Genomic DNA, 16,300 nt, shown 5'->3' with positions numbered 1-16,300 from the left:
CAAGCTAAGAACATTCTTTTGGGTCTCCTGATTTCCCCAATCAAGAATTGAAGCAATTTGGTCCAGGGATTCCTAAGTTATGATCAGACAAAGAGACAAACAAACAGACAAACAGAGATTCCAACTTTATATATATATAGATGCCACTTGTTCTTCTTTAAAAACCATTCGAGAAATATTCTAAATCCCAAAAAAATGTTATCTTTCTCAACAAAAACATTGAATAACTTTCTTTTCTTCTCACTTTATATAATAAATTTTCAGTATTTGTTTTTAACACAATTTAATAAAATAAGTATTACAGGTTAGACATATTGGACTGTAGGAGTCCAGATCTATCTGAGAACATAATCAAATCAGATTTTTTCAGCAAATTTTGTTTGATGACATATCAGTTAATCTTGCCATTTACTTCAGGCAGTCTCCTCCGCCTGAAAGAAAAAGGTTCATGGTTTTGAATAAGATATGAATTCATAATTTTGTAACATTAAAAAAAATTCATTCCATGCTTTTTAAGCTAAGGATGAATATGCACACAATAGAGTAAATTTTCAGCAAAGAAAGGTATAATTTAGAAATAGGCATCGTTTTGCTCAGTCAGACCAAAAGGTATTGCAATGAAGCTTGTGCAGGAATGAAAGGTCGATACGGTACGGGGAAGATTGGTACCCTCTGACTTCATATTCCAGTACGGACGGTGTAGAGGAGAGCACATTAGTGGATACGGGCGGTGTGACATAGGTAGGGTACAGGATTCATTATTGTATGACTACCTTACCCAATTCCAGTTCCCATGATTAAATCATTTCTGCAAACGACTTGAAAAAAACGATCGTTTTTGTGATGAACGAACAATTTTTTCAAATAAACTTTTCAAAAAACGATTGTAGGGTACAATTGTGAAAGGGTCTGTGAAGTCCAGGTATGAAAGAAATACAAACTTCATGAGTATTTTATATCTTTTTGTAACTTAAAGTGAAATATTTTATAAACTTTTTACTTTTTTACACTTTTAAGCTCTAGATGTATGCATAAAATCTATTTCTACAGATTAATTGTCCAAAAATTGATTCATAAACTGAAATAACATTATTATCCTTTTTTTCTCCTCCCCCATTAGGTAGCTCACCTTATCATCTTTGTGAAGGCATAATCCTAATTCCAAGTCACATGTTAATGGTTCTGGACACTCTTTCTCTGTTTCACAGAGTACTAAACATGCACAAGATTTGCTTGTTGTATCTAGTTAAAGTGGGTTTAGAAAACATGATTTGGTTGTATGCCATACACAGAAAATGTGTTGCTGACCTGTTTTAATATCAAAAAAAGTATTAATTTGACTCTTGCCTAAACCCACCCACAAGAAATGTTTTAGAATTACCTACATCAGCTGCAATTGGAGGTTCATAATCTTTAAAGGCACCATCATCTTCAAAAGATGCTCCTATGATAGTAAAAGGTATGGCAACAGGAATTTATCAAAATAGTGTAAATGAACATTGCTTGAACACATTTATTTGACAAATGTTTAAAATATTAAATGAAATCGTGAAACAAAAGTGTTAAATAGAAAAGTTAATATATATGGTACAAGGTACCCAAACCATTGAATAATACAAATATAAAAATACAATATAAATACTAAGTTTCATTAATAAAAGATGATTTTTAATAAAAATGACATACCAGCTTCAGCTAAATCAGCATAGTCTACTCCTGATTTTAAATGTCCTTAAAAATTAACTTGATGTAAGTAATGTTTACAAAAAATTTTTATGTGAGCCAATTGAAAATATAATATTTTTTAATTTTGTTAAGATCAGTATTTGTTGAAACAAACTATTCATTTTGAAATCTCAACTGAATATACAATATACATTCATTGAAGCATTCAGGTCTCAAATAATCAAAACATTTTAATGATTACATTCATTAAACTTTATACATTATGTCAGTTACTTTTAAAATCTGCTGAAAATCTGGGCTGAAATTTTTTGTGGACACTCATAGGTAGCCTGGGGATAGGCTAAAAAAAATGTTCAACATTTTTTTTCTTTTTTTTCCAGTTAGTAGTTTATACAATCATTGTGCCATCAAATATTTAATACCTCCTTCAATTCCTCCTGGTTCACCAACTGTCTCCAACAGATACTTTTTAGACTCTCCTGAAACAATTCAAACATTTTGCAATTGTTCGTAGATTTTTCAATCATACAATAGAGGATTTACAGAATTACAAACAATTAATTAAATACTTTAATTTTAAATGTTAATGTTGTCAAAAAAGAACAAAGTAATCAAATGTTTTAATAAATGACAGTGCTCAACATGGAGGTTTATCTTTCTAAAATATTGTCTATCTTTATACTTTAAAAAAACGGGAAAAAAGATTAGAAACTAAATCAAATTTTGAGTGTAACTTTATCATCTCAGGAACCATGAATTTTAGCTAAGGTTGCTGAACTGCCAACCTCAGGTTCAAATATTGAATCACCAACTTAAATTTAAAGATTTAATTGTTTTGTATCTGTGATGCAAAATTTAACCAGCACTGTGGCAGGTAGTTCAGAGACCTCTCTCATTCACTAAATTCTAACTCAGTACTTAAAGAGAATGCATTTTTTTGAAATATATTGATTGATTCTTGTGGGACATTTTACAATATTCTTTTTAAAAAGTTAACAGTGTTAAGGCAATCTCTATATTCATATTCAATTGATGCATAATTTTGATATATCTTACATGCATTGTTAATGTATCCCCTATTCTAAAATGTAGGTTTAATAGCAAATAAATTTTAATAAGTTCTAGTTCGAATAATGAATATGTTTAAATGCCTAAGGTCAGTATAATTGTCAGAACACAAAGGGACCTCACTACTTGATACTTCATGATAAACTGAAATATGCAATATTTGATTTACCGATATAATTGACAATTTGTTTAACAATTTCAACTGCACACCTTTGAAATGCATCAATGTCAAAATCTATTAAACCATTGATGTTTTAAAAAAGCAGTAATGATTCTTGAAATTTATTTCTGAATTTTTTAAAAACTTACATGGCTATTTAAATTAGTATTAATATAATGTTAAACATCCTCACAAAATCATTACACAAAATATGAAAAAGATACAATATCAGATCATAGAACTGTAATATTGACTAATGCGGCAATATTCAGATGCAGTTTAATTCTATTCTTAGTAATATAACTGTGCAGGCGTGGAACTAATTCATTCATTATATTTTTTGTAAAATATTTGAATAATAAATACAATAAAAGCTCAAATTACAGTATTTTACAAAAACTATTGCATTTTATGAATTAGTGCCTATATAGTTATATTCATACATGATACACCTGTGCAATGACAATAGAAGTTTACTTTAAAAAAGAGTGTACAGAGCTGAAAACTTTAGAATGTTGGATATCGGGATTAATGCTTAATTTACTCTTTTTCTTAATCTCGAGATTAAATATTGCTTGTTCTCCTCTCATTTTTAATCTCCAGATTAATTATCCGATCAGGATTAAGGATATCCCATTCTAAAGTTTTCAGCTCTGGCCATTTTACTCCCAATTAAAATTGTTTTTCCGTTGTAAATAAACAGTTTTTCTTAATCTTGATAATAGTAAACTTTTTAATACTAATTGTTTCAAAATAATTAAAACTTTTATATCATGTTGAGATTTAAAAAAAAGGATTTTTATGAATGTAAAAGCCAAATATTTTTTTTTAAAGATCATTATTCTTGACGTGGAGACAGAGTTGGGAAAAGTAGCATGAGGCACGGAGATGATTTTGATTGGTTTTGAGGTCACTCTGCAAAAAAGGAGGCTCAGGAGGTCATTTCATGGAATCACGGGGCTCATGGTGTCTCTGCACCCACTTCCTATGTACAGCACAATGATTACTTTGTGGCACTGCTGTAACAAATAAACAAAAACATGAAGTGTGCATGAATTAAAAACTATTCATATTAGTTTCATAAAATATATGTTTAAATTTATTTTTCAAGTTTTGAAGACAATGCAATGATTACTATTACAACAGGTTGGCCATATTATTATATCGTTTAAACTGACGACGGTCAACCCAGATCGAAATATTTTTTCAATAAATGTGGACCTAATATCTACTTTTTTTTACTCTACAGAGGTTTGGTCCATTACCATCACCAAATTTTATAAGGTTGGCTATATTCAACTGCATTGCTTCCAAATCTACCTAAAAAAATTTTGTTGTATTGTTGCTGATTTTCAAATTTATTATTGTAGCTGATTTTTAAATATAATATTGTTGCTGATTTTTAAATATAATATTGTTTCTTATTTTAAAAATATTATTGTTGCTGATTTTAAATATAATATTGTTGCTGATTTTTAAATATAATATTGTAGCTGATTTTAAATATCGTTGCTGATTTTAAATATTGTTGCTGATTTTAAATATAATATTGTTGCTGATTTTGAGTATAATATTTTTGCTTATTTTAAATATAATATTGTTGCTGATTTTTAACCCTGTTGATGTCTGGTTTACTGACTGGCTGCCTGGGGGGGGGGCAAATTGACCCCCCCCCCCCTCTATTTTCTTATTGTGATGGAAATCTTAATTATTTCATATCTAAAAAAAACCTAGACTCTACTTCAATAATCTGCAAAAAAAATGGCAAATTTTCAGAAATCCAAAGCTTTATTGCAAAATCTAGTTATCAAGCAAAAAATGTGCTAAACAATTGCGCAAATTGCATTAAATTATAAATTTTTGAAGAACCCTTGACCTAGCAAATTCAAATGTGCAAATACATCTGATAACTCTTGCAAAACCTAAAGTGTATTCAAGAAAAACTGAAAATGTGCAAATTGCCTTTAAAGGTGTCTTTGCAATAATCTGTGCAAAGTGTCTTTGCAAAAATTGTGCAATCTGCTTGCTTTTGTTATAGGCTTTCAAAAAAAGTTTTAAAATGTTGAAATCCAATAACTGGAAGTAGGACTAAATATAGATTTGGTCTGGTATAGGTAAAATAAGGCATTTAGGCAGGATGTCTGAGGACTCAGGCAGTAGGTATAAAAGCCCAGCTTTTATTCTTGAGTGAGTGGGATGTGTTAGTTAGAATAGCCTGGGGGAGGGTAAAAATTTACCCCTTCCCCCACCCCCGACCAAATAGGGTAAAATATAGTATTGTTGCTGATTTTCAAATATATTATTGTTGCTGATTTTCAAATATGATATTGTTGACATACCTAAACAAGTATTAGCCCACAAATCCCATGACCCACTTTTGGTATCGAACATGTATTATAAGGCTTAGGACAGTCTGAATCTGTCTCGCATTTATCATGTCCTAAATAAGTAACAAAAATATTTCAAAAACTTCAAAGGAAAAATGCTGCTACGAACATGAATATTGAATATGCTTTGAACACTTCACAATTAAATCTATGAACATTTAGGATTGAGAAGTAGGGCTGGGCATACTCTGACTTTTTTTGAAATCGTTCTGTTCCGTTCTAGAACGAGGGCCTTCAGCTAAATCGTTCCGTTCTCGTTCCTCTTTTTTATTGTTCTGTTCTTGTTCCGTTGCATTCCGTCCCATTCCGTTCTGAGTAGAAGAACGGTCTTCCCATTCCGTTCCGTTCTTGGGGTTCTTAGTTCCTCACGGTCGTAAATAATACTTTAAATTATAAATTTTAAATTTAGAGTTAAAAGAATAAGCTTAGATAATTTCTGAGCTGAGCAATGTATAATTTTGTGAGAGCAGGGGGAGGGGCGGGAGTGCTAATATCCTTAATATGTACGATATTCAGAAGTTAAACTGAAACCTGCTGTGTATAGTCTGAATGTTGTCAGTTTAGCAGAGGCCGGGGAATTAAATAAAAAAATCTTTAACTATTTCTAGAGGATTTAGAACACATTCTAGATTTAAAATGCGTTCCCAACTTAGAACAAGTTCTTGATAATAAGAACGCATTAACAATTTTAACCATATTTTTAAAGCAATTCCCATTCCGTTCCGTTTTTTTACTAATTGTTCCAATATTTTCAAGAACGCGTTCTAAGCCTTCGTTTTTTTCACAACGATGAGATCGTTCTTGATTGTTCTATTCATTCTCGGGAAAGAACAATCGTTCCATCAGGAACGCGCCCAGCCCTATTCAGAAGTTATCTAATTAAAGAATATTTAAAATACCCCAGTTCACTGGTGCCAGAGTAGTAGAGGCATCTTCTGCATCACCTAATTTAGTAATGTGTAATAAGTTGATATATTTTTTAAGGTTTTTGGAATTTTTGAAGCTGAGAAGCTTTTCTCCAAAAAAAACTGTTTATTCTAAACATCTACTTTTCTTAACCCTATCCCCGCTGGGGTACTTGAAAACCAGGATACGCTGGGGGGGGGGTCAATTTGACCCCCCCCCTCTAAATCCCATGTTTTATGTCCAAATATGACAAATGATACATCATTAGAAAGCTCTTGTGCTCTACTTTTAGAATCTGCAAAAAAAATTTACAAATTTGCGAAAATTGAATTTTTTATTGCAAAATCCAGTTTTATAGTAAAAATGTTTGCAAAAAAAAATTTGTCCAAAAAATGACAAATTATACATTTTTGAAAAGCCCTTGACCATGCCATTTCAAATATGCAAAAATTTTTGCAAAATTTTAAATAACCTGATTTTTAATCAAGAAAAACTAGAAATGTGCAAATTTCCTTTGACAGGTTGTTTGCAAAAAATTTGCCATTTTTTTTTCGCAAAACTTGTGCAATCTGTTTCCTTATGTCATAGGCTTTCCAAAAAGCTAAATTTTATCAAAATCTGACAAGTGAAAGTGGGTCAAAACAAAGATTTAGTTTGCTACAGGCAAAAGCAGTCATTCAGGCAGTGTGCCTGAGGACTCAGGCAGTTAGTATTAAAGCCCAGTTTTAGGCCTAAAGGGAGGGCTTTGGGTATGTAAGAAAAGTCAGAAAATTTCAACAGCCTCAGACCAATACTTTTTGAGTTATGTAAAAAAAACTACAGGGGGGGGTCAAATTGACCCCCCCCCCCAGCGGGAATAGGGTTAAACCCTGACAGAAAATTTAGCAAAATAAGATCCAAAACTAACATAAAAATAAAGTTTTGAAAACTGTAATTTTTATCAAAAGTTTAAAATTAACCTTATTCCCCAAAATTGTTTCTAATGCTAGATTAAATTGAACTACATACTCATGAATATAATTATTAGGTTTGTGTGGGACTTCATATGTCCCCAGAGAAGGTTTATAGATGATAAAAATTTCAAAAATTCGCCTCAAACGAAATTTGATTTTATTAAATTTTGAAAAAATCACAAAATTTTCTTAATATAATCCGCTACCTTTTTTGTTTTAGTTTTACAATGTACAGGGTATGCCAGTCAAAAAACTGTGCAGTAGGGGTATTAGGGGTATTATTTCGTTTAAATTTTACAGTCAAGGTGACATTTTAATACTTTATATCTTAGTCATTACATCATGTAAATTTTTTCCTTCTAGGCCTCAAACTTTTATTGTTACAACCAATTATTTGAGTATAAGTCAAAAAATAAATTTCCTGGATTTTTAAAATTTTTGATTTTTTATGTCTCATTTTTATTCATTCAGAAAATATGATAAAAAATAAAAGTTTTCAAAATTGTTTCTTAAGTCATAGGCTAAGCCCAAGTAACAAAAGTGAGGAATTTCCTCAGATTCTCTAACCATGGTGACTTTCTTTGAAGAATTTCTGAGGTATTTCTCAAGAATCATTTCCTGTAACTGATTCCTCAGAAATTCTCAAGAAATTCCCCAGTATTAATCCCCAAGATGAGAGATTTTTGTAGGATCACAGTTTTGAGACTTGAAATTCTTAGGACTTGGTCACCATGTTTACGCATTTTTAGGGGAATTTATTAAGAGAATTAATTTGGAGAAATTCCTGGGAATTTCAGCCCAAGAAAATCCTGAGAATTTCTCCTGATTACTTCTCCAGAAATTCCTGAGAAATTCTTGGGACCTGGTCACCATGTTTAGGGATTTTAAGGGGAATTAAATAAAAGAACTAGTTTCAAGAAATTCCTGAGAATTTCTCCGTTATTTCACCCCAAGAAATTCCTGAGAAATTCTCCTGAATGCTTCTCCGGAATTTCCTGAGAAATTCTTTGGACTTGGTCACCAAGTTTACAGATTTTTAGGGGAATTAGATAAGAGAAAAAGTTTTGAGAAATTGCTGAGAATTTCTCTGGAATTTTTCTCAAGAAATTCTCTGGACTTCATTACAGAATTTTTAAGTTCCGTTTTTCTCCAATAGGTGTCTCTAAGGTTCCCTGCTATTATGCACTGCCCTGACTAAATCTTTTTTTCTTTGCATCCTCATTGATAAAAAATGATCATTTACTTTAGAACCGTCTTTTTAAAAAATATTTTGAAATTTTTTTTATTATTTTTATTTTTTCTTGACAATTCAGTTGTCTGAATAAACAAAATACATGACAACTTCAGTAAGATCAAAAATTTCTATACCATTCTGACTTCAGAAAATGGTTATACTTCTAAAAAGTTGGAGGGATAATAAAGTTGTCCTTCCACTACTATTCACTACTATTGGGTCAAAGTCCTGGTTAGTGAATTTACTCAGGAATATGCTGAGAATATTTCAAGATATTCCTGAGGAACTCTTGAGAAAATCTTGGGAATAGCTCCCATGAAATTCCTAGGAATTGGTTCTTTTTCCACAAATTTTGTCAACATTTTCTTCGGGTTTTCTGCAGAATTGGTAACAAGAAATTCCTCAAACATGGTTCCTCAGAAAAGGTTACAAGAAATTCCTCGGAATAGCTGTCAACATTTTCACCAGATTTTCCTCTGAAAGATTCCTGGGAATTTCCGGGGATTCCCAGGAAGGATTCCTAGGAATTTCCGCAGATTTTCTGCAAAACTGTCTACTATACCTACAAACCTTACCCTTAAATAGGTCATATTAATTATAATATCAAAGGCAATCTGTAAAATCTTACTATATAATTCCTCAAAAGGTGTTGGGTCATCATCTTTTGTTGCACCCTGGGCGCAAAATCCATGCCAACAATTAATTTCCCCAGGACAATCGTCATGGGCTTTGCAGTCTTCTAAACATTGTTTAAATTAATCGATCTTCCTGCCTTAAAGAGAGTGTTCGCAAAAAATGAAAGTTTGATAAAAGTTATATTACAGTCATCAAAGAGTAAAACTCATTTTGAGAACTAATTTATTTTAATAGGTGTAGACTGAATCCAAAGAACAAAGTCCAATAAAACTAAATAAAATTAGCTAACACACAACAAAAACCATTAAATTTTAAATTGTTAATCAAAGGAAGTAGCCTTTTTTAAACAAAAATTAAAGGTGGAAACGAAAAAAGAAAACGAATGTGTTTTTAAATAACAGTGACTTTTTATTTGGCTTAAAACTGCATAAATAAAAGATAATTTTCGTGTCTTTTGATGTCTTCTGTTTTTCCCCATGCTTTTTTGTTAGAGTGAAGAATTTTATGCATTTTGATGTTTTTGAATGATGTCTCTAATTATTTTACATAATAATCATTAACAGCTGATATTTCTCCCCCCCCCCTAACTAACCAACAGCAACAGCTCACAAAATTTGTTAAATACATGCATTTAATAATCAAAAAGTTTATTAAAACTAATAAAAAATTAAGTTCCTTACTATGAGCACAGTAGTTGTTGTCACATGTTGTATATTCAGGACTTCAAATTCCCCAGTTCGCTCAGCACAAGGAATATCTAGTTTGAAACATGTTTTAAACTTAAACCATTTTAGAGGGGTTTGTATTTTAAAGAATTACACCGGTAATTACTAGTAGTGGGTGTAGGTGAAAATCCCAGCTAAGCATAGTTGAATGATGACAATTTATGTCTGTAAATAAATTAACATAATATTGCAGGAAGGGCTGATAATTGTTACAGAATTGAAGGAAGAATCACAAGCTTGAAGATATTTGCAGACAGTGAAAAGAAAGTAAAATAAGAGTGGAAAGAAATAAAACCTTAATGTTTAATGACAATATTTTTCCTCCCACAACCATAATTGAAAAAGTTAACAAACCAAATAATACAATACAACCTAATTGTGCAAACCATATTTTAAGGAATTGTTTCAAGGTCATGGATTCAGAAGTTAAATCATAAATTATTTAATATTCACTTATTTTCTTCACCTCTGACTTCCCATGGTTTACCTAGTAATTAAAAAAGTATTATTCAAATTTATAACAACAAGAAATGTAATTAAGTAAGGAAAGGCTTTGTTAAAAGCACGGTCTTTATAATTTATCCTTTACCAAATGCTTCGTTTATGCATGTATGTTTCTTGCAAATCCAATCACCAGGACATAGGAAAGTGTCTTTACGTTCTTCACAAGGGACTAAATATAATTTTTAATGCATCACCACTATTAAAGGAACTGTTCATATAATTTCAAGAGACCACTAAAAATGTAACAAAAGAATCTTAGATTTTATCAAAGCTATGCCAGTTCAATAATTCCTTATTGAGTTTTAAAGTGCTGAAACAAAATTTAGATTCTCTTCCTTCAAAGTATTTCAATTGTCTTCCTATAAAGTATTTTGATTCTCTTCCTATAAAGTATTTCAATTCTCTTCCTATAAAGTATTTTGATTCTCTTCCTATAAAGTATTTTAATTCTCTTCCTATAAAGTATTTTGATTCTCTTCCTATAAAGTATTTTAATTCTCTTCCTATAAAGTATTTTGATTCTCTTCCTATAAAGTATTTTAATTCTCTTCCTATAAAGTATTTTGATTCTCTTCCTATAAAGTATTTTAATTCTCTTCCTTTAAAGTATTTTGATTCTCTTCCTTTAAAGTATTTTGATTCACTTCCTATAAAGTATTTCAATTCTCTTCCTATAAAGTATTTTGATTCTCTTCCTATAAAGTATTTTAATTCTCTTCCTTTAAAGTATTTTGATTCTCTTCCTATAAAGTATTTTAATTCTCTTCCTTTAAAGTATTTTGATTCTCTTCCTTTAAAGTATTTTGATTCTTATCCTTCAAAGTATTTTGATTCTCTTCCTTCAAAGTATTTTGATTCTCTTTCTTCAAAGTATTTTGATTCTCTTCCTTCAAAGAATTTTGATTCAATTCCTACAAAGTACTTTAATTCTCTTCCATCAAAGTATTTTGACTCTCTTACTTAAAAGTATTTTGTTTTGCTTCCTTCAAAGTATTTTGATTCCCTTACTTCAAAGTATTTTGGAAAAAATTTTATTTCAAAAACCAGAAATATACTTGTCTGAAGAAAAAGATAACATATTCATCACAATCTTAGTTCATGAATTATCATTAGATTTTAATTTACCTTGCTCCTCCCAGTCCGCACCCTCATCTACAATTGAAGGGGATATATTATAGAAAGTAATATTTTTAATATATTGCAATAATTGTTAATTTATTATATAAGAAAATTCTGACAGCAAACAAAACCTTTCAATAAGTTGTAGTATGAACAGTCAAAACTCAAAAAGAAAGGAAAAAAATTTAAGTTTTTAAAAATAGTTTTGTTTTGACTTATCTGGCTAAAATGAACAAGAGTTATTGATTCAAAATGAATGGTAATTAGTAACAATACTGGTTTTTGTCACAATACTCCTATTAATAAGCTTGCATCAATTTATAATAACTTTTTCTGTTTATGTATTTATCCTTCAATGAAAACTGTAAGCTTGCAATATATTTAGATGTTGTCTTTGATACAGGAAGCTATTTAAGAAGATTTAGGGGCATTATTGGCAGCAAGCCAAAACCTTTATTAAGTAAAAGCAGCATGTTGAAAATTCCAATTGTAAGAGTTTTAAGTGAACAAGTGGATTGTGTGGTCAAAATTCTTAACTAAAACATAACAAGCCTTATTTGACATAAATAAGAGGTTTATATGGAAAAAACTCATTTTTGGCTAACCCCCCCCACCCCCCTCCCACCTTAACACCCCACTGTGCACCAGTAGCTCTAGACCTTCTCGATTCAGATGTGAGAAGATTAAAAGCTACTCTGTAGCGCAGATGAAAATGTCCATAATCTCATCTCTGACTGGTACTATGATGATTTAGTATATTAAGAGTGCAATTAAGATTTATGACTTACACAATAGTGGTAGGCTGTAGTCGTCTCCATTTACTCCTGAAAAAGCACTACAAAAGGACTGTCTTTATACAGTGGATGTAAATGATTTTTTAGTGATTACTCAAAAATGTTTTAAATCTGGACATAGGGCTGGGCGCGTTCCTAGTGGAACGATCGTTCTTTCTTAAGAACGAATGGAACGATCAAGAACGATCCCATTGTTCCGAAAAAAACGAACGCTTAGAACGCTTTCTTAAAAATTTTGGAACGATTAGTAAAAGAACGGAACGGAACAGAACGGGAATTTCTTTCAAAGAATGGTTAAAATCGTTTATGCGTTCTTATTGTCAAGAACTTGTTCTAAGTTGGGAACGCATTTTAAATCAGGAATGTATTCTAAATCCTCTAGAAATAGTGAAAGATTCAGTCTCTGCTAAACTGACAACACACAGCAGGCTTCAGTTTATAACTTCTGTATATCGTACATATTAAGGACGATCCCGCCCCTCCCCCTGCTCTCTCAAAATTATACATTCCTCAGCCCAGAAATTATTGAAGCTTATTCTTTTAACCCTAAATATAAAATATATAATTTAAAGCATTATTTAAGGCTGTGAGGAACTTTTTATTAAAAAATCGTAATTTTCTATAAAACTTTTGTCTTGGATGGAATTGTTCCTTACTAAGAACGGAACGGGGGAAGGAAACGTTCTTAATTAAGAACAGAACAAGAGGGATGCAACTGTTCTTCAACTAAGAACGCCAAGAATGGAACGGAACAGGAAGACCATTCTTGTACTGAGAACGGAACGGAACAGGATGGAACGATAAAAAAAGGAATGAGAACGGAATGATTTAGCTGAAGGCCCTCGTTCTAGAACAGAACAGAAAAAAGTCGGAACATGCCCAGCCCTAGCAGAATAGAAAACTGATTCATTAGTTTATGCTCCTTAACCCCGTTTTCCTGTTTGATACATATTAAAGAGTGTCTGTAGCATCCCCTTTTGTTATTATATCTAATTCTCTGAAACAATTTTGTATATACTAGTCCTATAGGGCGCTTCGCGCCCATCTTCTAAATTAATTGTGAACATGTTCTCTTTGTGTACATCGTAAAATAAAACAAAAATAGTTTGCGGATTTTCACAAAAATTTCGTGGATTTTCAAATTTTTCAAAAATATAATGAAGATCAAATTTTAATGGAGACAAATATTTGCAATTTTGATCATTCATAAACCTTCCCTGGGGCTGCGTGAGGTCCTACAAAAATTGTGGGCCCGATCGGTTCAGCCGTTTTGACGTTTATTGGATACAAACAAAAAGACAAACAGACAAACAGACAAGCCAAATTTATATATAGATTCAATATTTATGTATTCAACATATAAATTTTAACAGTAAAAATATAATAAAAGTTATTTTACAATGAATTACAATTAAAGATGTCAACTCTTGCACATGCTCAATGAAAGTAATGAAAGCTGGAACTTTTTTTTTGGAGATTTAACAGTTCAAAATTTATGCAACATTTTATTATGCATTACTTCTTTCATTACCAAAACATTTTACAATATCTTTGCTAACATAACATATTCATTATTTATGACTGAGGACCAAATTTAACTATCACAATGTCTTACTTTATAGAGTCACTAAGGTCTTGTGCAGCATTTGGAATTTGGAATTAAATAACTTAATATCTTACTACCTCCTTTATGCCCTCCAGGTTGGTCATCTATTGTTTCCACAAGGAACGTTTTAGACTTTCCTTAGCCCATTTAAACATATCAGCTTTTCACTGCCTATTTAAAGACAATATGTGTTCTGTGTACTGTTCAGGTAAAAATAGAGCTATGCACATTTAAACTTTTTTAAATTTTGGTTACTTGATTCATTCAAAAACTGATTTTCTGGTTGCTGTTCATTCTTTTTTTTCAAGAAAGGCTTTCTTATAAATTTGCTGAACATTAACAGAATGTTGCTTGCAGCTCCAAGCAAAAAAGCTTCCTTAAACATGTTAACATGTTCTGTGATCTGTCTTAAAAAGTTATATCTTAAAAAAAAGATAAAGATATTAGAAGTTTGTTATTTTATGCTTTCTTAATAATGAAATTACTGCTAATTTTAAATACAAGATTAAATTTTGAGTCAAGGTACATCAGTGCATTTTGCTTTCTTTGCAATTTGTGCATTCGACCCATATCCTTTTTTTAAGTCATTAAGTAAAATTTAAATTTTTTCAAATTTGGTATTTTCATTCATTTTCCATTTATTCAGGGGCGGATACAGGGGGGGGGCAGGGGACATTCGCCCCCCCTGGCAGATTCAGGGAGAGGCGTAGCCCCCCCTGAATTTGGATTTTTTTGTTCCTATTTTCAGAATAGCCCCCCCCCCCTGAGATTTTGAGGCAAAAAATGTTCCCAATTTGTTAAGTGTTATTGTTAACGATAAATTTAGAATTGGAAATTTGTAAGAAACTAGACTTAAGTTATAATATTGTTCATATCTAGTAATGTTCCTTAATCAATACTCATTTATCAAAATTGTAATATTGTTCCTAATTTTCATGCATTTAAGTATAACTAGTAATTTCTTTTTGTTCTTAAATTGCTAATGTTCCTATTATTGTTCCTGTTCCTAGTACTGTGTCTGACCCACCTTAAATTCCTGTCCTAAGACTATATTTTTGTTCCTAATTCCTGAACAATCTTTTTATTGTTCCTAAATCCCTGTCCTAATCCTTTAATTTAGTTCCTAATTCCTGAACAATCTTTTTATTGTTCCTAAATCAATTTAATTTTGTTTCTAATTCCTGAACAATCTTTTAATTGTTCCTAAATTCCTGTTCTAATTCTTTAATTTTGTTTCTAAAATTTAAAAATCTAGTTTTTTAGTCTATAGTCATTAATTTTGACTCTTTTTGAGTCCTTTAAGTAAAAAAAATTTCGCCTGCACCACCATTTTTTGTTCCTAATTATTAATTTTTTTGTTCCTAAAAAATCTTGCCCCCCCCCCTCACTTAAATCCTGTATCCGCCCCGCATTTATTTCCTTTGATTTTTAATTAACTTATTGTTCAATAAAATCGTTTTTTCAGTGAGATCATTTGTTTAGTTTTGTTTTGCTAGTTCAATAAAACTGTTTGTTTTGTAAAAGAAACGACCTTTGATTCCAAAGTTTGTTAGAAAATGTGTGTCGAAAATGTGGAATTGGTGTCTTCAACAATTTTGTCATTCTCCTGAAACCCCTACTTCCGCCTTTAATTGTTTAAAATGTTTAAATTCCTAGAGACAGTAAAATTGTGATTGAAGAAAAAGACCAAATTATTCCATTGTTCATGATTAACTAAAATAATTATCAAGAGAAATGAGTAATTTAATGCCATTTATTATTTAATTGAATATTAAAATAAACAATCTTTCAATTTAGAATGCCGCCTTTGAAAATTAACAAAATGTGGAATTGTAAATTATTTGTGTTAAAAAAAATTTAAATTTTAAAAATATTTTGACATTTTTCTGATATTGTTAATTGAATTTATTTTAATGCAATTTACAGCATCTTAGCAATCAAATTAAATGAATTGCATCCATGTTATATATGAGATATATTGATATTGATTTATGAAATTATGAAATAATATGTCTAATCTTGGCTTCACATNTGAGTCTTATTTCATATCATTTCATCTTATAAATGATTTATAAATTTTTATAATAATATAATGTTTAATATATATGGTGTATATAGCATACTGCAACAGACAATGACCCTATGGTGTACAATATTGTTAAAGCTTTCTTTATTGCTACTTACTTTCGAAAATAAATCTATAAATATGCCACATTAAGTGCTAGAAATATATTACTTTTTTTTAGTTTCAAGTTTCGCTTTAAGAATGTTTGAGGCATTTTCCTCTGAATGTTATTGTTTTAAAATCCTTATATAGAGAGGAAACATTAACCCATTATTAGTGGACTTAATACTTCATTTTCAGTAGGGGGTGGGATGAGACTAATTTTTCAAAATTTTATGTTCTTTCTATGCATATAATAAGTTTTGTTGTAAAAGTTGAAATCGAGTAGGCGAATACAAAAATCTGAACACTGTAAAGGTTTTATGAAAATATCTTTAAAATGGAGATGGATATTACT

At 30.7% G+C, this 16,300-nt stretch overlaps 2 protein-coding genes across 4 annotated transcripts; both read right to left on the bottom strand.

The window, feature by feature from the left end:
• Positions 1 to 266: 266 nt before the first annotated feature.
• LOC111713245 (uncharacterized) lies at positions 267 to 2,935 on the bottom strand. The gene is made up of 6 exons (XM_023488075.1): positions 2,838 to 2,935; positions 2,109 to 2,165; positions 1,687 to 1,731; positions 1,382 to 1,444; positions 1,130 to 1,212; positions 267 to 431 (listed from the first exon to the last, which is right to left on the bottom strand). The coding sequence occupies exons 1-6, from the start codon at positions 2,890 to 2,892 to the stop codon at positions 414 to 416; spliced, it is 321 nt and encodes a 106-aa protein (XP_023343843.1). The 5' UTR covers positions 2,893 to 2,935; the 3' UTR covers positions 267 to 413.
• A 1,051-nt stretch (positions 2,936 to 3,986) lies between these two features.
• LOC111713242 (uncharacterized) lies at positions 3,987 to 15,518 on the bottom strand. 3 transcript variants are annotated; one of them, XR_002767637.1, is made up of 11 exons: positions 15,310 to 15,324; positions 13,856 to 13,949; positions 12,167 to 12,202; positions 11,385 to 11,411; positions 10,345 to 10,428; positions 10,222 to 10,242; positions 9,711 to 9,787; positions 9,023 to 9,133; positions 6,201 to 6,245; positions 5,254 to 5,354; positions 3,987 to 4,234 (listed from the first exon to the last, which is right to left on the bottom strand). XR_002767637.1 is itself a non-coding variant. In XM_023488069.1 (11 exons), the coding sequence occupies exons 1-9, from the start codon at positions 15,483 to 15,485 to the stop codon at positions 6,207 to 6,209; spliced, it is 510 nt and encodes a 169-aa protein (XP_023343837.1). In that variant the 5' UTR covers positions 15,486 to 15,518; the 3' UTR covers positions 3,987 to 4,234; positions 5,254 to 5,354; positions 6,201 to 6,206. The 3 variants fall into 3 exon arrangements, 2 of the variants coding, with proteins under 2 accessions (XP_023343837.1, XP_023343838.1); XM_023488069.1 differs by lacking the exon at positions 15,310 to 15,324 and adding an exon at positions 15,431 to 15,518 and having other exon boundaries at positions 13,856 to 13,915; XM_023488070.1 differs by lacking the exon at positions 15,310 to 15,324 and adding an exon at positions 15,431 to 15,518 and having other exon boundaries at positions 3,987 to 4,230; positions 13,856 to 13,915.
• Between the last annotated feature and the right edge of the window lie 782 nt (positions 15,519 to 16,300).

This window comes from Eurytemora carolleeae, unplaced genomic scaffold, assembly GCF_000591075.1.
Source record: "Eurytemora carolleeae unplaced genomic scaffold, Eaff_2.0 scaffold1395, whole genome shotgun sequence".
Classification (NCBI taxonomy): domain Eukaryota; kingdom Metazoa; phylum Arthropoda; class Copepoda; order Calanoida; family Temoridae; genus Eurytemora; species Eurytemora carolleeae.
The sequence above is the reverse complement of the archived record's forward strand: the minus strand, read 5'-3'. Positions and strand labels throughout refer to the sequence as shown.

Coding starts and splice junctions, on each gene's coding strand:
- LOC111713245 (XM_023488075.1), bottom strand. CDS start 2,892: ATGAAGTATCAAGTAGTGAGGTCCCTTTGTGTTCTGACAATTATACTG. Junction 1,732..2,108: donor ACCAGGAGGAATTGAAGGAG/GTATTAAATATT, acceptor TTAATTTTTAAG/GACATTTAAAATCAGGAGTA. Junction 1,445..1,686: donor TGCTGATTTAGCTGAAGCTG/GTATGTCATTTT, acceptor TTACTATCATAG/GAGCATCTTTTGAAGATGAT.
- LOC111713242 (XM_023488069.1), bottom strand. CDS start 15,485: ATGAACAATGGAATAATTTGGTCTTTTTCTTCAATCACAATTTTACTG. Junction 10,243..10,344: donor ATGCATAAACGAAGCATTTG/GTAAAGGATAAA, acceptor TTTAATTACTAG/GTAAACCATGGGAAGTCAGA. Junction 6,246..9,022: donor ACCTTTTGAGGAATTATATA/GTAAGATTTTAC, acceptor TTACTAAATTAG/GTGATGCAGAAGATGCCTCT.